At 50.9% G+C, this 26,830-nt stretch overlaps 1 protein-coding gene across 3 annotated transcripts in view; it reads right to left on the reverse strand.

Moving 5' to 3' along the window:
* Nucleotides 1-26,830, reverse strand: part of LOC142571108 (glycine receptor subunit alpha-2-like) — a 238,950-nt gene that overhangs the window by 156,391 nt on the left and 55,729 nt on the right. For all 3 annotated transcript variants that reach the window (XM_075679398.1, XM_075679396.1, XM_075679397.1), the window contains one exon: nt 13,162-13,235. In XM_075679398.1, coding sequence (XP_075535513.1) covers nt 13,162-13,215 — 54 coding nt within the window. In that variant the 5' untranslated portion in view covers nt 13,216-13,235. The remainder of the gene's footprint in view (nt 1-13,161; nt 13,236-26,830) is intronic.

Genomic DNA, 26,830 nt, shown 5'->3' on the forward strand with positions numbered 1-26,830 from the left:
CCAGCCGATCACCATCCCTGTGGAACCGTTCTTTCGTGTTGGATTAGACCTCCTCGGTCCCTTTCCCATGTCATCCTGCGGGAACAAATAGGTAGCCGTCGCAACTGATTACGCTACCTGATACGCTATCACGCGGGCTCTCCCTACCTGTTGCACCACTGACGTCGCGGACTTCCTCTTGCGTGACATTATCTTACTTCATGGGGCCCCGCGACAGCTGCTTACTGACTGTGGTCGTAACTTCCTTTCGAAAGTTATCGCCGACATTGTGCGTTCCTGCTCTATTCAACACAAGCTCACTATCTCATACCATCCTCAAACCAATGGCCTGACCGAGCTGTTAAACCGTACTCTTACCGATATGCTGTCCAAGTACATATACAAGGACCACCAAGACTGGGGCATTGCCCTTCCTTACTTCACATTTGCGTACAATTCTTACCGGCACGACACCGCCGGATTTTCTCCATTTTATCTACTGTACGGTCGCGAACCGAACTTGCCCCTAGACACGGCACTTCCTCCTGCTGCGATCTCAACAAGCGAGTATGCGCGCGACGCCATCGTCCTCGCCGACCACGCACGCCAGCTTGCCCGTACTCGACTGACGGCCTCGCGAACCACTCAGCAGTGTCAGTACAACGCCCGCCACTGTGACGCGCAGTTTTTGCCTGGTGCACTCGTGCTCCTGTGGTCGCGCTCTCGTCACGTCGGACTTTCAGAGAAGCTCATTTCGCGATACACAGGGCTCTACCGCGTGCTGCGCGAGGTGACGCCTGTGACGTATGAAATTCCTCCTGCGAGTTCAACCTCGTCCTTTACTCTGGCATCTAGTGATGTCGTGCACGTCAGTAGGCTCAAGGCTTACTGCACTGTTTCCGAGTCCGGCCTTTAGTCGCTCCGGGTCGGCGCTTTTTCTGCCGGAGGTAGATAGATAGATAAACCTTATTAAAAGAATAATCAGAAAAACCGCTAATGGTCGGGGCCCTTAGTCCATGGCTCCGCTGGCTCTTGCCATCTTTTCAGCTCTCTTTATCAGCTTGAGCTGGTCGTTTAGGGCAGAGCTGGACAGTAGTGCCTCCCATTGCTCCCTCGTGGTGTTCGTGTCTAGGTGTTCTACGTTGTGTAGTGTGCACTCCCATGTAATGTGATATACAGGGTTGTATATATGTGGTATATAGGGTTGGCGTGGCGTGTGTGTGTGTGAAGTGATTTTAGAGAGAATGGAAGAGAGAAGTGCAGTGCCGTAACTGTCTCTCACAGGAGGACACCTCAACAGCACTGCACGGGGAAAGGGGTGTGAAGAGAAAAAGATGAGAGAGGAAAGGAGGAGGCGGCAAAAAAAGAAAAACTTAAGCGAAGGCGCAGCTCAGAGCCGCGCTCTTAGTTGTGTCGCACTGGAAAGGTCAAGTAGTGCCGTAAGCGCACTCTTGACGATAGACGGTGGGCAACAGGAAAAATTGGCTGAAGGCTTAGCTTGGTGAAGCCTGGAAGATCGCGAAAGCAATACCCTTGGCTGCGCCTTGGTTCGGCTGATGGTGTGGACATGGTTGCCCTTTGTTAAACTTATGGCTATACATCATCCGACATAGCGCAAGGCAGCGCGCCGACCGCTGCGAGGAGCCGAGCTGTAGCCCCATTTATTCTCCTAGCGTGACGTCACAACAGCGAGCGCCGTCTCTCGGTAGCGCCGCAGCAACGGCGCGCACCATCGATGCCGCGAGCTGGGGCCCCGTCTCTCGGTCTGGCGTGATGTCACACCAGCGAGCGCCCTCTCTCGGTAGCGCCGCAGGAGCAGCGCGTAAGGCTTCGCCTCCACCATCAATGCCGCGAGCTGGGGCCCCATCTCTCGGTCTGGCGGGGCGTCACATGGTCACGTGACGCGCAGCTGTGTAAGGAGGCGCCACGACCACCGATGGGCCGAAAGTGCGAGCAGTATTGCTTTCGCAATAAAAGCAGCGCCTTGGTCGTGTCGCAAGGCAGTCTCAAACACCGACACGAAGAACAGAACTCCGTGCGCACCACACTGAAAGCAGGACAGTGAAGTAGGATGTGCCCGAGCGTCTCGACATCGGCACAGTTGCTGCACACGGGGCTGCCCTTTTCCTGCAGTCTATGTAGTCTGGCGGCCGTCATGTACCAGCCGACACGCAGGCGAAGGAGGAACAAACGCTCCTCGCGTGAGAGTCCGGCACGGGGGAGGAGGCGAGGGGGCGTACCTGCCGCAACGCGCGTAAAGTCCCTTAAACTTAGTATAAGGGGCTTTAAACGGGCGGGTCCGGGTGCTGCGCGTGGAGCGTGCGCAGGATCGTCGTCTTGGCCACGTCGAAAGGGGTGGCGGAGGTGGCGCTGGGGAAGCGATCGGAGTGAGCGTGCTTAGCGAGCGCGTCGGCCGCCTCGTTTCCCGGTAAGCCGATGTGCGCCGGGACCCACTGCAAGGCCAAATCGAAGCCCCGCCCCACGAGATGGCGGAGTTTTGAACCTACCCGCTGTACAAGCGGAAGACCGACATAGTCCTTCGCAAGCATGCATAGTGCCGCACGCGAGTCAGATAAGATCGCAGCGGAAACGACACCGCTCCGCTGTACAAGTAGGTCAGCCGCAAGGTCGATTGCAGCGAGCTCGGCCACCAGCAAAGACGAAGCAAACCGAAGGCGACACTGTCGCGTAGCGGAAATGTCCGGCGCCGTGCACGCAGCAACACCGGAGCCACACTCGACACAGAGCCGTCGGTGTAAAAGCGCAGCCGGTACCCTAGGCGCTCGTGGAGAAGTGCAGCCGCCTCCTGCTGCATGGCACATACAGCTGTTCGGCGCTTTGACTTGACACCTGGCACAGTGGTGATGACGTCGAGTAGCGCGGAGTCGTGCGGCGAGAGCGGCAGAGGGAGAAGTTGCGGCAGCGACGGGATGGGTAGGCTGAACTCGGTGGCACGCTGGCCCATGCCCGAGCCCTCGAGGGTGTTGAGTCGGCACACGAGGCGCTGGTCCTGTGGCGAACGCTGGAGGCGCTCGATGTGGTGCAGCGCTTGCTTCTGCGCGCGTAGTGAGGGCGGCCAGTCTCCCGCTTCGGCGAGAGTTGCTCCCACTTGCGAACTGCGAGGAAGCCCGTAGAGTTGGCGGATTACGGTGCGGTGCTCCATGTCGATGGCGTTCCAGTTGGTGGCTCTGGCGTTCGTGAGGGGAAGCGCATAGAGTGCTCGCATTGTTGCAACCGAATTGTAAACTCGAAGCGCAAGTTGCTGTGTACAACCACGACCACGTATGAGCAGGGAGCCTGCGGCGCCAGCCACCTTCTTAGAATTCTTGCAGAGCTGGGAGACGGCGGCGTTTAAGTTGACCCGGCAGTCGATGTCAAGTCCGAGATAGCGCACTTTTCTCTGCCACGGGAGGGGGCGTCCGGGCAGCGTGAGACAAGGCATTTCGAAGCGCGCCCGAGCACGGGGGTGTACTCACAACGCCTCAATTTTTGACGCCGAGTGCTGGAGCCCTATGCTGGCGAGATATTCATCGACGGCGTTGATCGCCGACTGCAGGGATTCTCGCACTTGGAAGCCGAGGTCCGTGGGCCCGCACGCGAACAGTGCAATGTCATCGGCGTAGATCGCCACGCGGACTTCATGGGCTGTCATCTTGGGGATGTATTCAGGTAGTCTTGCCAGAGCCAAGTAAAAAGAAATGGGCTGATCACGCTGGCCTGGGGAACCCCGGAGGTCACGCTGCGAGGGGCACTGAGCGTGTCGCAAACTTTCACTCTGAGCGTGCAGTCACTGAGGAAGGCCGCGATGTAGTCAGAGAGGCGGCCGGTGACACGTTGCTCACGAAGGGCTTGAATGATGGTGGTGTGAGGGAGACCATCAAATGCGCGTTGCACATCGAGCAGCACGAGATATCCAGCTTCTTGGCGACTTGCTGCGTGCTCGAGCGTAGTGTTGCGTACTCCAGGGTAGCGTACCGTACTGCTGCCGAGAAGTAGCGACGCCTGCCTATCGAAGCTCGACCGATATTTACTTATTGGGTAGCGTGGCATTGTCGGCGGGCTGCAGGCATCCGGAAGACCATGGCGACCGAGCAAGGGCGAGACGATTTGCTAGTGCGAAACTTGCACTGTTTATTCAAAGGTAGTTGAAAGAAAATAAGAAAAGCATGAAGTATGAAGTCTCAAGTATGAAGTCTCAAGTCTCTCCAAAGTACATTTCGGAGCCCCTTAAATAGGCTCTCTACAAGTGTGGGCGGGATCTTGCTTCCGTCGAAGGACACGTGACAGGCACGGAGAGAAGGCCCCTCCTCCTGCAATACCAAGCACGGGAGGAGAGGTCGATCCTTTCATCGACGAATCCGGGGAGAAGGTCGGGTGAATGACCTCTCCGGCGTCGTGGGGTCCGGCCAAGAGAAGGTGAGGGGGATGAGGTAAGCACACACGATGCCACGACCATGAGAGGAGTGGAAGAGGTCGCCCGTGGGCTTCGGCTCAGGGGGTAGGGCGAATGACCTTTCCGGCGCTCGTGGGCCCCGGCTCAGGGGGTAGGGTGAACGACCGCTCGCCACGTGGTGTCAGACGTCAACCCTAACAGTAGTCAACCCAACAGTAGCCAAGACGTTCGCGAGCGAGTCAGCTGCTGAGCGTAGCCGCCGGAAACCACTCTGTTCAGGGGCGAAAGTACCGAGGGCGGAGGCAATCCACTCAAGGTGGCGCAAAGCCATGGCCTCCAGAGTTTTGCCGGCTACCGGAGTAAGCGACACTGGGCGATAGGAGCTAAAGCTCGTGGCAGCTTTGTCGCGCTTGAGAATAGGGACGACGATCGCCTCTTTCCAGTCAGCAGGAATAATGCCACTGCGCCAGGCGCCGTTGAAGGTCTCGAGTAGGGACGGGAGCTGCGCTGCATCGACGTTCCTGAGGACCTGATGTGTTTGTCCGTGGGCACCAGGCGCTGAGTGTCGTTTACGCGTGTTCAAAACAATGCGCAACTCACTGAGGGTAAACTCGGCCGAGCAAAGCAGCTCAACGTGCCCTAAGATTGCCCTCGTAGGAAAGTAGCGCAGGGGAGCGAGGAGTTCAGCCTTGTTGTGCAGCGGTAGTTCGCAGGTTACACTGACGGGGCGCAGAGACGGTGACGGTGGAGCGAAGGCATCGGCAAATAGTTCGGTCAGTTGCTATATGCTCAAGCCCGTAGCCACCGCGATGGCGGGGGATCCTGGAACGCACGAGGAAAGCGAGAATGCGCCAAGGGCGCGATTTGTCTCGTGTGTCCTCCAACGACACGCAGAGACTTTGCCAGCTCTGGTTCCGGCGCTGCCTGGCGTGACGGCGGCACGCAGCGTCCAGGCAGTTATATAAAGTCCAATGCTCCACCTTGTCGCTCTTGATGGCACGGCGTTCGGCGCGACGACGCGCAGCGCGCAGATTGAGAAGCTTGATGTCGGGGACCGGCGTTCCAACAGGCCCGGTGCACGATTTTGTAGCGGCATCCAAACACCTCGTAAGATGCGTAAGAAAGCTTGTATTTGCCGGAGGGGGTATGGCACAGAGGGACCAAAACTGGGACCAGTCCGTGACGCGGTACGTACAAGTCCTCGTGCGGTTCACGCCGAGCGGGTCGAGGGAGATCGGACAGTGATCCGACCCCTGCTTGTCAGGACTGCGAACACACTCGTAGTGGCATCGCTCACTCACGAGCGACAACTCTATCGCACTCCCGTGTACCCTCCGACGCACAAAAGTGGGACTTCCGGTGTTTATGATTAGCAGGCCCGAAGCATGGATGGAATTCAGCTGTTCCCTGCCGTTTGGCTCTCTGCGGGCGCCGCCCACAGTGAGCCGAACGGCAGGGAATGGTGGGAATTGAAATCACCGCACACGACACAGTCACCACCGATGCGCGCGGTGAGGCTCTCGATGAAGGTCGTATCCCACCGTCGTACGGGTCGCACGTACACGCTGGCGACACAAGTGTGGGCCCCCCCAACGCGCACAGTCACAGCCACACACTCTACGGAGGCGGGAACAATGTCGGCCACACGAACGACGGCTTGGGCAAGGCGCGCACGGATGTAAATAGACGCGCGGGAGCGACCGGGTGGATGGAGCGGATCACAGCACTGCACGTTGGTGCAAGTCCGTAACTCGCAGGTGGTCGCACTGTGGTATCCCACGAATCTCGGAAGGTTGCGCTCCCCGTCGCGCGTGTATGTCTCTTGCAACGCGAGCACGTCGTACTCGTGCAAGAGTAGGTGTTCGGACAGTTCGGCGTGTCGTCGGCGCAGCAAGCGCATGTTTTATTGCAGGATGCGCGGCCGACGTTTTGCTGTCCGATTAGCCATGGTGATTGTGTCCTGTTGACATGCCACTGCCTGCAGGCAGATGGCCCGGAGCGGGTGGTCAGCTGGCAGCATGGTGCTGACTGCTTGCATGGTGAGCAGCAGGTTTTCTACCAGCTGATCCATAGTAGTTTGGGCGGGTGGAGCAGCAGTATCCTGTGTCTGCTGGCATTGAGAGGCACGAGGGGCTGGTACCGGATGCCTGGGTGCAGGGCTGGGGCCCTTCACCACGCTCGCATAGGACCACGCCGGAGATGAGGACTGCTGCGGCTGCTTCTCCTCCCGGACTGCTGCCCTGACAGCACGCCTCGACAATGCCGAGGTGGAGGAAGCCATGATGGTGGCCACCTCCCGTTCTTCCTGCCATTTGGGGCAGGTGGGAGTGTCCGTTGCAAGAACTGCGAGGGCCCCCGCAGTTCTTGCAACGGACTTTCTGGCAGGAGACGCCCTCCGCGTGGCTCTTGCCGCAGGAGATACAGTCGGTCGGCCATCTTCAGGACTCCAGCACGTGCCCGAAGCGGCCGCACTGCCGACATTGCACTGGACGGGGCCTGGCAGGCCACACCATGAACCCGAGTTTCAAAACGCGCACGCGTTCAGGGGGGACCGGTCCCGCGAATCGGATGGTGATGGTGATGGTGCTCTCCTCCCTCGTTGCCGACAGCACGGGAACGCTCGACTCGATGGCTCCCAGGGTCTGTGTCCGCGGCTAACCCGACCACCCCGTGCAAGAAGCTGGTGCTCTTGCCGCGCTCGGCTGGCAGTCGGGCAGTCACTGGGATTCCGTGCCACTCAGTGACTTCCAGCAGCTCCTCCAGGCACTTCCGGGTGGTAGTATCGGCTGCCACGATGTTGCGTTTATGGTTAACATGAACCACTGCAACACCGGGCCGCGAAGAGAGAGCTGCAGCGAGTGAGAGGCGCGGTGCTCCTCGGAAGGTTCCACCGGGCGCCGAGGGACGGAAGAGCACCGTACCGGCGATCGCAGGGTCAACCGGGAGTGCAGCAGTCTCCAGGGCTCGTGCACGCCGCCGGTCCCTCTTTGACAGCACCAGCGTGAAGTCGTACGTCGTGGACTCGCGGGCGGATGGTGTCGCTCTCTGTAATGTGGCTGTAGGCACGCTGGGCGTGACCAGAGTAGCGGGTGGGCGCCGCGAGTCGTCCGTTGCCCCGGGAGACGAACGGGAAACATGGGCAGGCTCCTTCCTCTTCTTCAGCTTCTTCTTTCCCTTTGGCTTCGGCTGCGAAGCAGGCTGGTATGGTGGATCCTTCTGAAACCGCGCCGCGGGGTTATCAGGGCCCTGATGTGACGAAACAGTTGGGTGTTGGCTCCGTCAGCTCCATCGCGTCGGCAGCGCTTTCGTTCGTAGTTGGTTTTCTAGCAGACGCTGCAGGGGACGCGCCGCCATCAGGAGCAGACGGCGCGTCGAGTATGGTGCCGGGCGCGCCCTTGCTCGTAGGGGGCGCGGAGGAGGCAGCTGTAGACTCGGCGTGATGTCGAGAAGTGGCGCTCGCCCTTTTTAGAGGGCCTCCGTCTTGGGCGGCAAGTGGAGAAGAGGTCGCGGCTGTTGCGCCCGAGTGTGGGGAATGGCGCTGGCGTGGTCCGGTTGCTGCACGTGGCAGCTGGCTGCCGTGTGCTGCTCCGGGTTGGCGGGAGAGCTCGACGGCTGCTTACGTCGCCTGGTTGGCTCTGTGGAACCGTTCTTTCGTGTTGGATTAGACCTCCTCGGTCGCTTTCCCATGTCATGCTCCGGGAACAAATGGGTAGCCGTCGCAACTGATTACGCTACCTGATACGCTATCACGCGGGCTCTCCCTACGAGTTGCGCCACTGACGTCGCGGTCTTTCTCTTGCGTGACACTATTTTGCTTCATAGCGCCCCGCGACAGCTGCTTACTGATGGTGTTCGTAACTTCCTTTAGAAAGTTATCGCCGACATTGTGCGTTGCTGCTCCATTCAACACAAGATGTCTACCTCATACCATCCTCAAACCAATGGCCTGACAGAGCGGTTAAACCGTACTCTTACATATATGCTGTCCAAGTACGTTTCCAAGGGCCACCAAGACTGAGACATTGCCCTTCCTTACTTCACATTTGCGTACAATTCTTCACGGCACGACACCGCCGCATTTTCTCCCTTTTTTCTACTGTACGGTCGCGAACCGAACTTGCCCCTAGACACGGCACTTCCTCCCGCTGCGATCTCAACAAGCGAGTATGCGCGCGACACCATCGTCCTCGCCGACCACGCATGCCAGCTTGCCCGTACTCGACTGACGGCCTCGCGAACCACTCAGCAGTGTCAGTGCAACGCTAGCCACTGTGACGTGCAGTTTTTGCCTGGTGCACTCGTGCTCCTGTGGTCGCGCTCTCGTCAAGTCGGACTTTCAGAGAAGCTCATTTCGCGATACACAGGGCTCTACCGCGCGCTGCGCCAGGTGACGCCTGTGACGTATGAAATTCCTCCTGCGAGTTCAACCTCGTCCTCTACTCTGGCATCTAGTGATGTCGTGCACGTCAGTAGGCTCAACGCTTACTGCACTGCTTCCGAGTCCGGCTTTTAGTCGCTCCGGGACGGCGCTTTTGCCGCCGGAGGTTGATAGATAGATAAACTTTATTAAAAGAATAATCAGAAAAACCACTAATGGTCGGGACCCTTAGTCCATGGCTCCGCTGGCTCTTGCCATCTTCTCAGCTCTCTTTATCAGCTTGAGCTGGTTGTCGAGAGCCGAGCTGGACAGTAGTGCCCCCCATTGCTCTCTCGCGGTGTTCGTGTCTAGGTGTTCTACGTTGTGTAGTGTGCACTCCCACGTAATGTGGTATACAGCGTTGTATATATGTGGTACATAGGGTTGGCGTGGCCCCACACCATGGGCATTCGTCCCTGTAGGATGTGGGGTGTGTCCGATGTTATATGTGAAGAAACGTGTAAGTGCCTGTCTGGAGCCTACGCCAGGCAGCGGCATCTTCTGTCTTTAGATTTCGATGGGGTGGTGGATATCGCAAGCGACGCCCTCTGTGGTAATTCACGATGGCTGAATACTCGAGGTCGACAGGGTCCGGGTCCGCCGGAGGTAGAACAGTATTGGCGGTCACGAAGAAGTGAGCAGTGTGAAGACGACGACGACGATTAGAGGCTAGTGCGGGGTATTGCCCCTTGGCCAAGTGCGGTGTATTTCCCCGTAAATATACTTGTATATAGCTTTTCGTCTGTGTCTTCCTACGCAACACTATCCTTTGAAAGTTGAAGGGTTCATCAATCATGATGAACCAAATCTAAGCGCAAGAGATTTTGTTACCTATGACTCTTATCAAAATACGACTGCTACGGCTGGCAATTCAGCCCCTCAATTTGTGTTAGCACTAGAATGCCATAGCCACAGTGGAACGTGAATAAATTGAAAAACAATTTTCGTTGTCGACAGATTTCTGTTCTTTCTTGGCTGTGTGTAGCTTAATATCACAACATGAGTGTGCCATTACAAAAGAGCTGTTTGCGGCTCTTTATTAAGGAAACTGCATATAGCGTATAACTGAAATGCAGAGGAGGAAGCAGGAATAGACAGGAAGACTGGGAGGTGAGACAGTTCTCAGACCGCCTGGTTACCCTGTCCTGGGGAAAGGAGGCAGGGGGAATAAAAGATAATTGAAAAGAGATATTACAGAAAGGAAACAAGAGCAAGAAATCAAGGGGAAAAGGCAAATAAGCATAAGTCACTGCTTGAAATCTGCCTCTAAGACCACTTCCCCTCAAGAAGCGCAACAGCACTTTCAAAGCCCAATCTGCCGGGGACGCTCTCGGCCAGTGTCCCAGGACCCTTTCCTCCGAGAAAAAGCTTTTGTCAAGGCTATTTAACACTCTTAACAGTTCTTTTCTGGGCACACTGAAGCGGGGACACTCAAAGCGAAGGTGGGCGACACAGGCGGCGCAGAACCGTCTCCTCAGCTCTAGATAGTCCTGACGGAAGACACAACCGTAGATTCAGATCCAAGTAGTGCAGACGCGCGTACGTAAATTCCGTCGAGTTCCAGTGTGCAAGTCTAATATCACGTGTGGGTGAACGAAGCGCTGTAGCTACGTCTATTCTGCATAACGATATAGCTATACAGTGGAGGCCATCGGAAGGAGATTGGGCGGCCTCATCTACACGGTCGCGTCCGTAGATGCCGCAATGGCCCGGTATCTACTGATAAGCTATGTTGTGTTTCTTTTTCAATTGCTTGGTGGTGAACAAGCATTATGTCAGCGCATAATTGTGCATTCCATCCATGAAAAAATGGTTACACAATGCACTGGAGAGCGTCCTTAGTGTCGGAGAAGATTGACCATGTCTCTGAAGGTTCTTCAATTACGAATTAGTGACGCGTGTCTTCACGTTCGCAGGCATCGCCGCGCCATGCATTTCGGAGGCCATTCGAAACGGCACCGAGTGTTCTTGGGTGATCGCAAAATAAGTGTCCTGCTGCAATAGACGCCTCATACATAACTTGCTCCCATGGAAGCAATAAGCTGTGTCGCTATATTGAGTCTCTACTCCAGACGGATTTCGGCACTCAAGGCCTTAAGGGATTTGCTGAAGTTTTTTAAGGGCTTGCGAATTGGGCGACCGCCTTTAACTGTTGTAGCGCGTAGCATCGCGTTACTGTGTGAGTTCTTTCGCTTTTTTTCTCTCCTGCCTCATTTTCTTACCTTTACCCCTTTCCCCAGCACAGGGTAGCCAGCCGGTACTCCCACTGGGTAACCTCCCTGTCTTTCCTTCCCTTCTGTCTCTCTCTCTCTCTCTTAAGTCCATGCTAACACATTACCGCCGGCAGTCATGGATTGATAACAAAGTAAGTGACAAACAGAGGCAGTAAATAGGATGCAAGAAAAGGAAACAAAAGAAGGCCGTTATGATTTAAACAAACATAAAGAAAGAAATTAAATGGGAAACTTTCTAGTATAGCACGAAGTAGAGTGTCCCAGTGTTTGACGCCTGAGCTGGCTGCCTGAAGATGAAGCACGCCACGTGACGAGGCACATCCTTATTGCAAAAAAAAACCGGGAACAATTTCGTAATAGAATGCCAAGATATTGAGCCGGCGAGAACCGTAGAGAATGCCCACTTTCCAATAGCAGTGGTATTCAAATAAGATGCGAAGCTTATGTGGCGTGCAGTCGAGATAAGTAAGAGACGATTCGAATACAGGACAAACAAAAACAGGGTACAGAACCATAGAACCAGAGTCATTGCGAGTGAAATGAATCGCATAGTATAGTGATAGATGTTTTGGAATACGAAAGTTAAGGTCAAGATCAGAGATGCAGAACGCTATAGATAACGAGAGCTATAGTAGAACCCGAGTAAATCGAGCGGGCCTGCGAGCTACTTTTTCCCGCCCAGTTTGAAAGTGGATGCCAAGAAATATCATCACCATCACCACCTTACAACACTAAGCTAGAATTGTTGTGGAGTAAATTGCAGTGTTTCATATATAATGTCGTTTCTTAGTTATCGCTTGGTGTGTTCTCCCGACTACAGCGACAACTCAAAATCCTGTAAAGCTACAGACACGTTGCTTTACTGCGTGTAGAGCTTGAGATAAATCCTTGATCGTCATCGCTCGTAGAATAAAATAACAGGAATGCCGACGGGGCAGCCGAAGATCCGTTTACTGGGCCCGTGGATGCCATCTGTAAGAGTGAGAAATTCTGGTTGAATTAAAATCTGGCGTTTCAGGTGCCAAAACCATGATTTGATCATGAGGCGCGCCTTAGCGGCAGGCTCCAGGATAACTTTGACCACCAAGAACGGATCTTTAACGTGCCCGCAATGCACAGGATAGCGGCGTTGTTTGCATTCTCCCCCTTCAAAATGCCGCGGCCGGGATTTTATCCCGCGACCCCGTGCTTATACAGCAGCGCAACACCATAGCCGCCGAGCAACCGCGGCGCGTGGACGTTTCGGTTCGCGTGCACGAGGCGACGTTTAGAGTTGAGACTGCTGACTGAGAAATGAGTTCGAAATGTTGGCACCGTCCGTAATCCTTCGTTACAAAGCAAGAGTGTTTTTGGCATCCCTGCCACCGTACTCTAGCGTACAAGATTAAAGCACATGCTGCCAATGCGAGAAGCTCGCACATTAGAAGCAGCAATGTTGTGTAAGCCAGTTCTTACTACTACTAACCATGATGATGATAATAATAATAATGATAATAATAATAATAATAAATATATTTGGTTTACCACTTACTGAAATCTATTCATTATTTTGCTAGCACTTCGCTATATCCAACGCAGTCCCTTCGTTACACAAAGGTTCTCAGCTGGGCCAGTTGGTTTAAATGCCTCACGACGAAACAGCGCGTACGGGGGATGGGTGAAGAACGTACTCGACAATGGCCTTTGCAATGACCGAGTTCGTTCCAACGCTTCTCAGAATTCAAGCTCAGCACTTCTCTAATACCCGCTACAACGGACGCATGTTCCTGTTCTCTGCTTCGGCTGTACCGACGCCTCGTCTGCGTTCCACCGACCTGGTCACACCGCCGCTTCGGGACTGCACGCAACGAAAGCTCCGCTGCAGGGCCGCTCTTTGTGATGATTACCGCTAATGATTCCCCCCCACCCCCTATTTCCTCTTAGTTTGGCCAACACCAAATTTACCTCAACAAAAACCGACAGAAACCATCTTGGTGAGAGCTTTAGTAGGCATAGTTTATGAAAAGTAACATTTTTAGTCTCCTTTTGCATTAGAAACTGCGTTTTCATAACAAAGACGCTATGCCGAGTGGTAATTATGCTAACATTCATTATGTCCTGTTTTTTTTTCTTGAGTAGACAAAGAAAGCGTCACTCACCATTATCCGTTCGTTAAAGTTGCTTACGTCATCTAACTGCACCGCCACAAACATTGGAGGTACCGACGAGGTGTCTGGAACATAAAAGTGTTGGCAGGTCCGCATTAGCACTGGGATAAAGCTCACATTTGAAGCAGTTAAAACGGGACGAAGCACACGCGAAGAACTACGCAACGAACAAGCGCTCTTTCCTGCATTTATTCCTTGTTTTTCTTTGCTTTGTTTTGTAATAGAGGCGTTACTTATCAGTCGCTGCTTTTCTTATGTATACGCGTCATACTATGTCTATTGCTCCATTTGCACTCTTTCGAATACGAGCGTTAACGAACTCACGCTATTGAACGCTACGCTACAGTTTGCGGGAAGAGGTTGTCTTTCTTCACATACAGAGCAAATTCTGAGACACGGTAGCATATTTCCACGGAGAGTTGTTTTCATTCATTCACTATGCACATCACTTTGGATACCACAAGCGTAGCAACAAAGTGAACAATCGAAATCGCCCATCGCGATGAGCGGAGCCGGAAGGCACGTGCCCGCCCTGCGTGGGTGCGACCTCCCACCGAGAAGCCAAGCGACCAATGGGAATCAAAGGCGTCGGGCCTGAACAAGGGACGCAGCAAGCGCCTTTGGAAGACGGTGGAACGAGACAGAGGTACGCGACAGACTTCGAATGTCTTCGCTGCGCAGAGCACGGAGTGAACTTCTACAGTTCTGCGCACAAGTTTACCACTTAACAAATAGCATATTTGTGCAAATCCGCGTTGCGTAAAGTTGCAACATTTCTAGTAGAGGGGCGGGTATGGTTCTGAGCTCCACACACGTAAGAGAGCGCAGCCCTGATTCTCGGCGATTGGAACTCGTGGACCTGACACCGGTGCACCGACGGGCGAGCCACTGTCTTCGAGCCGATTCGACCAAAATGCAGGCCTCTTCGCGGTAAGGGAGATTAGTGAAACCGCCACCATTACCAGCCACGACACAACGTAAGCTGACCTATCGCATCAACGGCCTTCCACGGCCGTCGGTCAAGCTGCCAAAAGGCCGTCTGTCAAACCGGCAGGCCTTCCACAGCCTATAGATCCACCGAAAGCACCGGTTCGACAAGCTGGAAGGACCTTCTTAGACCCTGCCTTACATCTTCACTTGCGAAAAACTGCGTAGTGGTGGCTACATAGTACTCAACGAGATAGGCCGAAACTGACTTTCTGCACCAAGGGGCGGCAGCTAAAGTTGCCAAGTTGTTCGTAAACAGCATATTGCTCGGGAGCTCCAGCCGTCGTCATTACAGATCGCGGAACAGCCTTCACAGCAGAATTTAAGCCGTGTTTGATGAGAATAGGAACGTAGGACCCATTCACATCAAGCACCTATTATTAATAAGAGCAATAAACCATGCGAACTATCGGAACTGGCAATTGAAAAACCTCAGACTATCCTTCTTAAACCAGTAGTTCGATTTAACCGAACTCTAGCTGACGTGCTCTCATCGTACGTCGATGTTCAGCGAAATATGTCAGATGAAATTTTGCCCTACGTCACCTCTGCTTATAACACGGCCTCACAAAGAGCAACTAGAGTCACACAATTTCAACTTGTATACGGCCGTGGAGTTACCACAACATTGAACGCAATGCTGCCAGTAGGCGAACGTGATCGCGATATGAGCCTAGTGACAAAGTGTGGATATGCATCCCAGTACAACGTCGTAGGCTGTGTGAAAAACTTTGCCGATATTTATGGTCCAATGAAGTATTTCACCGATGAAGTCAAGACTGCCGGACAGGAACGTTCGAGGCGACGCAACATTACGGAGCGTGCACGCTGCCCATGTTACAACCTGATTATGGCAGGAAGGTAATAGGACTACCGAGCACACTCAGTGATACAACTTAGCCTCACCTAACACATACATTGTGCGTTTGTTTTTTCGTATCGGGACGATGCGCAATCAGAGGGAAGATAGCGCCATGCAAAGTTACCTCCATTCAAGTAGCACGTACATGTACATGGCATTGGACACAGCAAGCGTTCCAACAAAATGAAACACCAACAAAGTCCATCGCGATAAGGATGTTCGAGAAAGAGAAGGGGTACACAGCTTCGCTGTAACAAAAAATAATGAAAGAAATTACGAACCCTTTCCCTACAGGCTACCGGAAAATGGGGATAAGCGAAGCATGTCCTGCGTGCACCTGACCTTCGTCATGGTTAAGTCCCCTACAGGTAACGGTGCCGTGTTGCTTCAGCCTCCCGCTCCCTCACCTCGGGATCTTCACGTTGCAGTCGGATTGCCTGGGCTCAGGCACCTCTAAAATCGCGTTTCTATACCGACGACATCGGCGCGCGGGCGAGCGTCGTTAGACGCCGGCCGCATAGGAGCGCGCTGGCCGCGTCCGGTCACGTTGGCGGTGCCAGTGCGTCGAACCATTCGTCGAACTATAGACGCTGTTGTTCTCGCCAACGTCATGTAACGTGTGCGTCCGTTTACGCTACGTCGGACTATATTTAGCCCTTAACGGCTGGATCGGCGCGCCGACGGCATAGAGTTTCCTACAAGAATTACTAGAGGGAACTCTGGCGCTAGTGTCTACGGGAGCTGCAATGGAAGCGGTTGTCCCAGCATGGGAATTATGGGAAGTACATGAATTTGCCTAAACTTCGTCCTTTTGGCTTAAAACGCGGCTTTGTGACTTCGTAAACTCGTCATATTCAACAGTGTATTGCGTAATAAATAATGAAATAAACATCATTAAAATTGCCCGACGGCAGGATTCGAACATAGGGACTATAGCACAGAAGACTGATATTGAAACCATTAAGCCACGGACGCATGTACCAACAAGCGAATGTAACGGCTTTATGAATTTATCACAGGCATGCCAGTGCCTTGAGACGCTTGGCGCGTTTCGATTTGGCCACCTGGACAAGCTCAATCGTTGCAATTAAGTGCAATTGTACGCGTTCCCGGCGTCTTCTGCACTTCGAAGAATATAGATTGCGCTGAAATATACGACAATAAGATTTATACAGCGTAATATACAAAGCCACAAGAACGTCAGAATCCACAAGCACGAAGATCAGACAAATCCATCTACTTCCCATCATTCCCATGGTAGGACAACGACTGCAGCGCCAGAGTTCCCTCTAGTAATTTTTGTAGGAAACTCTATGGCCGACGGTGAGCGCTTTCTACGGGCGAATTCTCGCCGCCGCTCGTCAAACGCTGTCAGTTCCTCGGGCGAACGCACAACGTATGGCCGTCGCATTCGCTTACCGAGAATGAACTGAACGGAAACAAAGCAGGCGGGCTGCGCGCGCGGCACGATTTCCTGCCCATTTCAAACTAAACGGCTATGATTGGTTGCGGAATTGTTTCTGGTGTGATAGTGATCTAAAGAAAGGAAGGACGAGTTTCTGCATGATGACTCACGCTCCGGCGCCAGCGCAGCGGTCAGCTCATCAAACCGCCCTTTCCCGCAACTGCTGTGCTCTCGGGGCAACTGGGTTTTTCTGCCACCACAACGCCACTTGTGAGCCCCCAATAAGAGCTTTGCTTGAAAACCCAACTGAACCTGGCATCACCGCGGGCGCAGCTCGAACCGAAAAGCTGCCCTCAGAGGTTTAAAAACGATTGCTTCGGTGCAACCTTCCCCAGCTTCTTACGAGGTGAGGTCAAGCCGGATCAAGCCAAAGCTTGCATCTCCTTCGCCTGTGAAATACAGCCTTGTCTGGTGATGTCCGCGGACAGATGAAATGCTTTGCCTCTGGTAATGCAAATGCTAGGATAAGTAGAAAATAAGAGCTGGTTCTTCCCAACGATAGTAGCGTCGCCGCCCGAGTATTCACGACGTTAACTCCAACAACATTTGGCGTGAGTTTCAGGCTTCCTTCTAAAACGAGTAAAGCAAAGATGCACGACGACCGGCATCTGTATGGCAATACAAGCCATGTTGAACTTGTGTCAAGGATGAGCAAAACGCTTCTTCCCCTTCACTACGGGTAAATCCTTTATCGTGCCTCTGTTAAGATGGCGGTGGTCCGTATTTACCGTGGGAACATCAATTCCACGCCAGAATTTTTTTCTTCAGTTCTCCTAAGTTGCCCTACAAGGAATCCACCGCGTGTGGTCTGAACAAGGGAGGCAGCAAGCGGCGTTGGAAGACTGCGGCGGGAGACAGAGACGTTCTTCAACGGCCTTCGCGAACGGGCGAAGAAATCGTTCGCCCGTTAATAAATCATTTACTATGATAAATCGGTGTAAGCTAAAGCCGCGACTATATTACGAATAACGCTATTTATACTTTGCCTAGACCTCATACAGTGTGCACCACCGTGATAGACGTAAATTATCGCATCATTAGGTAATCAACTAAATTCAGTAACTAAAATACAACTCGTACGCGAATACTTCAATTTACACGTTTCGATAAAGACTTACCTGATTGCTTTTCCGATCTGGCAGCAAAAAACATCAAATACACTGAGTTATGTAACTTCTTACAAGACACCGAAGCACAAAATTTTATTTAGACATATTCTTACATGAGAGTAAAACAGAAGCTCTTGCACTTTCGAAGTTTTTTAATGCTATGAATGCCATGGAGTATACTGGCAGAAGACTCACGAATAACTCTTGTTTGAAACCAAATATGGAATTAAAATCTTCTCACGCAAGAAAAGTATTTCTTTATGGAGGAACAGAAACCGAAGGTCCATGAAACAGGTGTGGTCTATGTGGGTTAGACATTTCGGCTTCCACGTAGAAACCTTGTATCCAAGTGTGTGCCTAAATAGACAACATTCTGCAGGGCCACTGAGCATGTGCCACTGGGGATATGCCCGGGCGTCCGACCTATTCGGCTTGAGTGCAGCCCGAGGAGACATTATTTTTTTTCGGGAGTAATCAGCGAGGTAATTTCTGCAAGTGCGTATTCTGAAAGCTGGCCTACTTGTCAAGTCGACGGACACTTTGAGCCTACTTGAAGGCAGCGTCTTTCCCTTTGGTACCTGGATGAGGGTGGCTTACATTCCTGCGTCTCGTATTGTGACGCCTCATGGGAATGTGGAGGGCATGAAATTCAGAGAGCCGGTGGCTAAAAGTACTTCCGACGCATCCTTTCAACTTTTAATTACAGATACGCCCACGGACCGGCAATTCTTTATGGAAGCACGTCAGAGGTACCTCGTTGGTTTCACGTAAATTTGCGCGGCGTTAGCACGCGGGAAACCTAAATACGCGCTTTCGTCGCGTCAAATTTCTGCTGTGTGTGTTGCAGGGAGGCGTGCCTGAGCGAGGCCCAGCTGACGCGTATCGGCGTGCTCATCATTGCTGCAAGAATTGTCGCATGTTCTTCCACCGCGTTGACGCGAGCATTCACTGAAAGAAGACCGCATTTCATTGGCTGCCACTCGATGCGATACTGTGCATAACCACGGGGGCTCCTCGCTAATGCACCAATAGTGCAATTACCTTCGCTTACCTACTAGCGTGAGTGATTGGTGAAAATTTGTCTGTGTGGGCGGCTGTTGTTCGTGTATTTCGCAACGACAAATATCTCGAAATCGAGATGCCCTGCCTGCCCTGCCCATGCCCTGCCAATGCCCATTTCTCTTTCTTGATTTCAACTAAGATATCATTAACTCGCGTTTGTTCCCGTACCCAATCTGGTCTTTTCCTATCCCTTAACGTTACACCTATCATTCTCCGTTCCATAGCTCGTTGCATCGTCCTCAATTTAAGTAGAACCCTTTTCGTAAGCCTCCAGGTTTCTGCCCCGTACGTGAGTACTGGTAAGACACATCTGTTATACACTTTTCTCTTGAGGGATAATGGCAACCTGCTGTTCATGATGTAAGAATGCCTGCCAAATGCACCCCAGCCCATTCCTATTCTGATTATTTCAGTCTCATGATCCGGATCCGCAGTCACTACCTCTCCTAAGTAGATGTATTCGCTCTCCACTTCCAGTGCCTCGCTACCTATCGTAAACTGCTGTTCTCTTCCGAGACTATTAAAGATTACTCTAGTTTTCTGCAGGTTAATTTTTATACCCACCCTTCTGCTTTGCCTCTCCAGGTCAGTGAGCATGATTTGCAGTTGGTCCCCTGAGTTACTAAGCAAGGCAATATCATCAGCGAATCGCAAGTTACTAAGTTATTCTCCATCAACTCTTATCCCCAATTCTTCCGAATCCAGGTCTCTGAATGCCTCCTGTGCACACGCAGTGAATAGCAGTGGAGAGATCGTATCTCCCTGCCTGACGCTTTCCTTTGTTCGGATTTTGTTGCTTTCATTATGGAGGACTCCGGTGGCTGTGGAGCCGCTATAGATATCTTTCAGTATATTTACATACGGCTTGTCTACTACCTGATTCCGTAATACCTCCATGACTGCTGAGGTTTCAACTGAATCAAACGCTTTCTCGTAATCAATGAAAGCTTTCATTGATTACCTATGATGTAATAGCCAGAAATTTTAATTACCTGAGTAATAAAACGCAACTCTTCACCGAACTGTTAGTATACCCGCTGACTGCACTTCAAGTCGCCTTGAGTTTTCATTCGTGAACAGCTGCGAGGGACGCTTTGCCTGCGATTTGCTTTGCCGCTCATAACCAGCTCCTTCTTCAAGCTTTTACGGATTACTCTGCTTAAACCATACCGCTATGATGACTACTAACAAAACCATGGAAATCGCTTGCGCGTTTGAACAATGTCGTACAAGACGTCGTGCTTCTGCACACGTTTAAAAGCATACTCAGCCATGTCAGTCACTCTTATACTTTAGTGCTGCTTTGTCTGCTGAAGGTAGGGTATGGTGTAAGTGAGCTTTTGTGCAAATGTGAGGCGAAATCTACGTGCAGTAGCTCAGTTTGAAGGGAACCAGTAACAGCGTGTCTGGGGCCTTGCTTTTGTAATGGAACACGTGTTGAAGTAACTGTAAGAGCTCCGTGCAGTACAGATAACTGAATGCGCAAAGTGTACATTAATTAACCTTTGGGAGAGTATAAATCCACAAAAATTATGAATGAATGAATGTTTATTTTGACAGAAATAAAATACAAAGAATCTCTGTCAAAGAGGCTGACAAAAAGGCACGAATGCCTGACTAAGTGTCAGTCCCCTTCCCCGACCCATTCCCAGTGCACAAAACACTAAAGTACACAGGACAAGCATGGTACACAAAGTGGATACAAACACAAAAGAATGAAAAGTACATGAAATACGTGACAGAAATAATGAATTTGATTTGTGTACAAAAGAATGAACAGTCATACCTGAAGCGACAGCAAATACATGTTCACTTTTTTTTAAGTGTTTAGGGACGGTGATTCATTTATTATAGTGAGTAAGGCAGGGTGATGAGTCAAAAAATCTGCAACTATGAATGCCTGCTTTTGCATGCCGTAATTGGTACGGATCTTGCCCTTGTTGTAAGTTAATTGCCTTGTGTCGTATTTACGTTCATTCGGGAGGTATGCTCTAAAAAAGGCGCTTTCATTGAGTCTTACCTCTTTAAATATTGCAATGGCTGTTTTTTGTTAATAAGGTTTTCTAATGTTAAAATACAAGTCTTCTTGAAAAGCGGAGCGGAGTGGCTTCTATAGGGTGCGTTCTCAATTACCCGAATCATGCGTTTCTGTAAGGTTAGTAAACTATGGATGTTAGTTTTCGTCGTGGTACACCAGACAGATAAACAATATTGGAGGCGCGAATGCACGAGGCTATAGTATAATTGCTTTTTTTAATCTAGAAGGTAATAGACGTTTTAATTTATTAATAACACCGATGGATCTTGCAATGCTGGTTTTAATGTTGCCGACATGATTGGACCAGTTTAAGTTTTCTTCAAACGTAACACCAAGGAACCTCTGGCACGTAGAACGCATAATGACTTCATCACGGAATCGTAATACTAGGCTATCACCAATACCTTTGTTACGAGGCCGAAAAATAATGTATTTCGTATTTTTAGTGTTTAATTCCAATTTATTTGCCCTAAGCCAGTCTGAAAGATTACTGAGCCAAATATTTGCTTCTTGCTCGAGAGTAAGCAAGTTTACATCAGAAAAGAAGATATTAGTGTCATCACCATACATGATTATGTCAGGTGTTAGAGGCACGTTTGTGATGTCATTAATGTATAATAAAAAAAGAAGTGGCCCTAGGATGGATCCCTGCAGAACACCGTATTTGATTTCACCCATTGCCGATTTGGAATGACAAATGTATGTGTACTGTAATCGGTTGGTTAAATAATTTTTAATTAGGTTAAGAGCAGTTCCCCTATGCCGTACTCACTTAACCTTAACTTAACATCAACTATGTGGGACATACTACAACAGTTTGGAGTCGGAGGACATTATATTAATAGTTCGAAGTTACACGTTCATAGTGCCATGGTAGAATCTGTTTACTACATTAGCTAGGTACTTGGGTTCACTACCAACAAAATAGACAATTCTTTGTTTGTTTTTTCTCTCTCTTCAACAGTTGACCTCACGTTGAGGAAACCATTGTCGCCGCTTACATCTTACAAAGGCGAGCTGACGGTAAGCAGAGGCTCTTCACCACTTCCCGGCAGCCACATTCATCCGTCGTTATTTCTTTATGTTAGCTTATTTAACTGTCATTACACTGACTGGCCTTATTTAACTGTCATTACACTGAACAGGCCTGGAGTGCGGCCTGATCCTGGTGACCAGAACCGGTAACGCACTCTCTCACCAGAGCAGGATTGGCCACCCTGGTGCAGTACTTGGCCACAACCTGCTATATGAATACAACAATCAAACCCCGGCCCTCAGTCCCCAGCAGCCGCGAAGCAACTGACCACGACGGCGGTCAGATCTGTGACGCTGCAGAGGGTGCTAAGAATACCTGGCTCCGGACAGGCCGCCATTGGAATCTGAACCTCGCAACGTTTAACGTTAGAACGCTATCTAGTGAGGCGAGTCTAGCAGTGTTATTGGAGGAATTAGAGGGTACTAAATGGGATATAATAGGGCTCAGTGAGGTTAGGAGGACAAAAGAAGCATATACAATGCTAAAAAGCGGGCATGTACTGTGTTACCGGGGCTTAGCAGAGCGACGAGAACTAGGAGTCGGATTCCTGATTAATAAGGAAATAGCTGGTAACATACAGGAATTCTATAGCATTAACGAGAGGGTGGCAGGTCTTGTTGTGAAACTTAATAAGAGGTACAAATTGAAGGTGGTACAAGTCTATGCCCCTACATGCAGTCATGATGACCAGGAAGTCGAAAGCTTTTATGAAGACGTGGAATCGCCGATGGGTAAAGTCAAAACAAAATACACTATACTGATGGGCGACTTCAATGCCAGGGTAGGCAAGAAGCAGGCTGGAGACAAGTCAGTGGGGGAATATGGCATAGGCTCTAGGAATAGCAGAGGAGAGTTATTAGTAGAGTTTGCAAAACACAATAATATGCGGATAATGAACACCTTTTTCCGCAAACGGGTTAGTCGAAAGTGGACGTGGAGGAGCCCGAATGGTGAGACTAGAAATGAAATCGACTTCATACTCTGCGCGAACCCTGGCATCATACAAGATGTAGACGTGCTCGGCAAGGTACGCTGCAGTGACCATAGGATGGTAAGAACTCGAATTAGCCTAGACTTGAGGAGGGAACGGAAGAAACTGGTACACAAGAAGCCAATCAATGAGTTAGCGGTAAGAGGGAAACTAGAGGAATTCCGGATCAAGCTACAGAACAGGTATTCGGTTTTAACTCAGGAAGAGGACCTTATTGTTGAAGCAATGAACGACTATCTCATGGGCATCTATAAGGAGTGCGTAATAGAAGTCGGTGGTAACGCCGTTAGACAGGAAACCAGTAAGCTATCGCAGGAGACGAAAGATCTGATCAAGAAACGCTAATGTATGAAAGCCTCTAACCCTACAGCGAGAATAGAACTGGCAGAACTTTCCAAGTTAATCAACAAGCGTAAGACAGCGGACATCAGAAACTATAATATGGATAGAATTGAACAGGCTCTCAAGAACGGAGGAAGCCTAAAAACAGTGAAGAAGAAACTAGGAATAGGCAAGAATCAGATGTGTGCGTTAAGAAACAAAGCCGGCAATATCGTTACTAATATGGATGAGATAGTTCAAGTGGCTGAGGAGTTCTATAGAGATTTATACAGTACCAGTGGCACCCACGACGATAGTGGAAGAGAGAATAGCCTAGAGGAATTCGAAATCCCACAGGTGACGCCAGAAGAAGTAAAGAAAGCCTTAGGAGCTATGCAAAGGGGGAAGGCAGCTGGGGAGGATCACGTAACAGCAGATTTGTTGAAGGATGGTGGTCAGATTGTTCTAGAGAAACTGGCCACCCTGTATACGCAATGCCTCATAACCTCGAGCGTACCGGAATCTTAGAAAAACGCTAACATAATGCTAATCCATAAGAAAGGGGACGCCAAAGGCTTGAAAAATTATAGACCGATCAGCTTACTGTCCGTTGCCTACAAAGTATTTACTAAGGTAATCGCAAATAGAATCAGGAATACCTCAGACTTCTGTCAACCAAAGGACCAGGCAGGATTCCGTAAAGGCTACTCAACAATAGACCATATTCACACTATCAATCAAGTGATAGAGAAATGTGCAGAATATAACCAACGATTATATATAGCTTTCATTGATTACGAGAAAGCGTTTCATTCAGTCGAAACCTCAGCAGTCATGGAGGCATTACGGAATCAGGGTGTAGATGAACCATATGTAAAGATACTGGAAGATATCTATAGCGGCTCCACAGCCACCGTAGTCCTCCACAAAGAAAGCAACAAAATCCCTATAAAGAAAGGCGTCAGACAGGGAGATACGATATCTCCAATGCTATTCACAGCATGTTTACAGGAGGTATTCAGAGGCCTGGAGTGGGAAGAATTGGGGATAAAAGTTGATGGAGAATACCTTAGCAACTTGCGATTCGCTGATGATATTGCCTTGCTTAGTAACTCAGGAGACCAATTGCAATGCATGCTCACTGACCTGGAGAGGCAAAGCAGAAGGGTGGGTCTGAAAATTAATCTGCAGAAAACTAAAGTATTGTTTAACAGTCTCGGAAGAGAACAGCAGTTTACGATAGGTAGCGAAGCACTGGAAGTGGTAAGGGAATACATCTACTTAGGGCAGGTAGTGACCACGGATCCGGATCATGAGACTGAAATAACCAGAAGAATAAGAATGGGCTGGGGTGCGTTTGGCAGGCATTCTCAAATCATGCACAGCAGGTTGCCACTATCCCTCAAAAGGAAAGTGTATAACAGCTGTGTGTTACCAGTACTCACATATGGGGCAGAAACCTGGAGGCTTACGAAAAGGGTTCTGCTGAAATTGAGGACGACGCAACGAGCTATGGAAAGAAGAATGATGGGTGTAACGTTAAGGGATAAGAAAAGAGCAGATTGGGTGAGGCAACAAGCGCGGGTAAACGACATCTTAGTTGAAATCAAGAAAAAGAAATGGGCATGGGCAGGACATGTAATGAGGAGGGAAGATAACCGATGGTCATTAAGGGTTACGGACTGGATTCCAAGGGAAGGGAAGCGTAGCAGGGGGCGGCAGAAAGTTAGGTGGGCGGATGAAATTAAGACGTTTGCAGGGACAACATGGCCACAATTAGTACATGACCGGGGTAGTTGGAGAAGCATGGGAGAGGCCTTTGCCCTGCAGTGGGCGCAATCAGGCTGATGATGATGATGATGATGTGTAGGGAAAATTTTATTGAGAAGGTTTAGATTAGGGAAAGTACCTGTCTGCAGTTGTCGCCATGTAACAGCATCCTCTCTGCTTAGATCCTTATCTGTTGGTGGGTACTTCAGTCTGACCCCTTTATAATAATTTAGGATATCTCAGTAGCCCATGGCTACTGACGCGGTTTCGGCAAGGCTGGATGTGTCGGACGCCCGGTTGGTATGCCCTTGAGCTATCCTATCCGGGTCTTGGTGCCCTGTTATGCCAGTGTGCCCTGGTACCCAGATTATGGTATGCTGAACTTTGTTTCCCGGGTCGCATGAGCAGAGTATGTGGCGTGCTTTGCGCCCAATTCTGCCGTTTCTATAATTACGACATGCTGCTTGAGAGTCTGTTATTATTGTTAGGGGCCTGCCAGATCGATAGCCCTCCAGTACTGCCAGAGCCACAGCTGCCTCTTCGGCCTCGACTACCGTGCAGTCCTGTAGTGATGCGCTGGTGATCTCCTTGAGGTCCGAATTACCCACCGCCGCCACTGCTCTGCTGTTTTGTCTTCCGTCTTTGACGAACGTTGCGGCGTCCGTATACCTTGTGTTGTCCTTGTTCGCCAAGTTCTCTGCACGTACTCCGCTCTTGATTTTCTACGCGCCTTGTGCAGGTTCCAGTCCATATTCTTGGGTATCGGTGCGACTCGCAGTGTACTGCGATACTTGTCCGGAATGGCCTCAGTACGTTCGATCTCTTGGATCACGTTGCCGCCACCGTATGTTCGCAGGAGCACCCTTCCTGTGGGGGTCCGCATCAACCTACGTGCCTGAGAGCATAGTAGTGCTTCGCTTAGTTCACTGAAGGTATTGTGCAATCCCAGGGCCAGCAGTTTCTCGGTCGATGTGCACTGCGGCAGGTGAAGCGCAGTTTTGAACACCTTGAAGCGCAGTTTTGAACACAACAAGCGGACGCAGTATGGCGTCCGCTTGTTCTTCTTCTTGCTTGATGCATTTATGGTAGGGAAGGCTATACACCACACTGCTAAGCACGACTCTCCTGACTAGCCTGAGTGTGTCGCTCTACTTCATACCGTGTCTCTTGCTAGATACCCTGTTGATCATACGGGCTACCTGCATGGTGGCAGTCTTCAGCAGTGTCAGAGTATGATTGCACCGTTGATTGCACTGAAGCTACATCCCCAGGATCCGAATGGTGGTCTTCTCCGGAATGCGCTGTCCCGCGAGGTATACGTTGAGGCTGAGCTCATCGCTTGTAGGGACCGTTCGATTTTCTTTGCCTCGCCACACCCTTAGGAGCTGGGACTTCTCCGTCGAGCAGGCGAGGCCCCTGGCCCTAACGTAGGTTTCCACGCAGGTGGCCGCTTTTTGCAGGCACTCTTCTTTTTCGCTGAGCGATCCCCGGTTCACCCATACCTTGATGTCGTCAGCGTACATGGCGAGCCGTATGCCCTCAAGTTGTTCGAGTTGTCTTGCTAGCCTGATCATTGCGACGTTGAAGAGGATGGGGGAGATGACCGACCCTTGAGGAGTTCCATTGTTTGGGGTGCGAAACTTCTCTGATCTGACTGCTCCCAGGCCCATTGTTGCTGTCCGGTTAGAGAGGAAGGCCTTGACGTAGCCATGAATCCTTCTGCCACAGTTCAGGCTACCCATTCCTCTGAGGATGGCTTCGTGGCTGACATTGTCGAAGGCTCCTTTAGTGTCGAGTGCCATGATGACGTGTTCGCTGTTCCGTGGGACGTTGCTGAGCACCTCCTCCTTGAGCTGGAAGAGCACGTCTTGCGTCGATAATTTAGCGCGGAATCCAAGCATGCTGGGGGGATACAGCTCGTTGTCCTCCATATAATTTTGTAGCCGCACTGTAACCACCCGCTCGTACAGCTTGCCTTAGCATGACGTGAGAGAGATTGGTCTAAGATTTTCTACTAGC

Source organism: Dermacentor variabilis, chromosome 2, assembly GCF_050947875.1.
Source record: "Dermacentor variabilis isolate Ectoservices chromosome 2, ASM5094787v1, whole genome shotgun sequence".
Lineage (NCBI taxonomy): Eukaryota > Metazoa > Arthropoda > Arachnida > Ixodida > Ixodidae > Dermacentor > Dermacentor variabilis.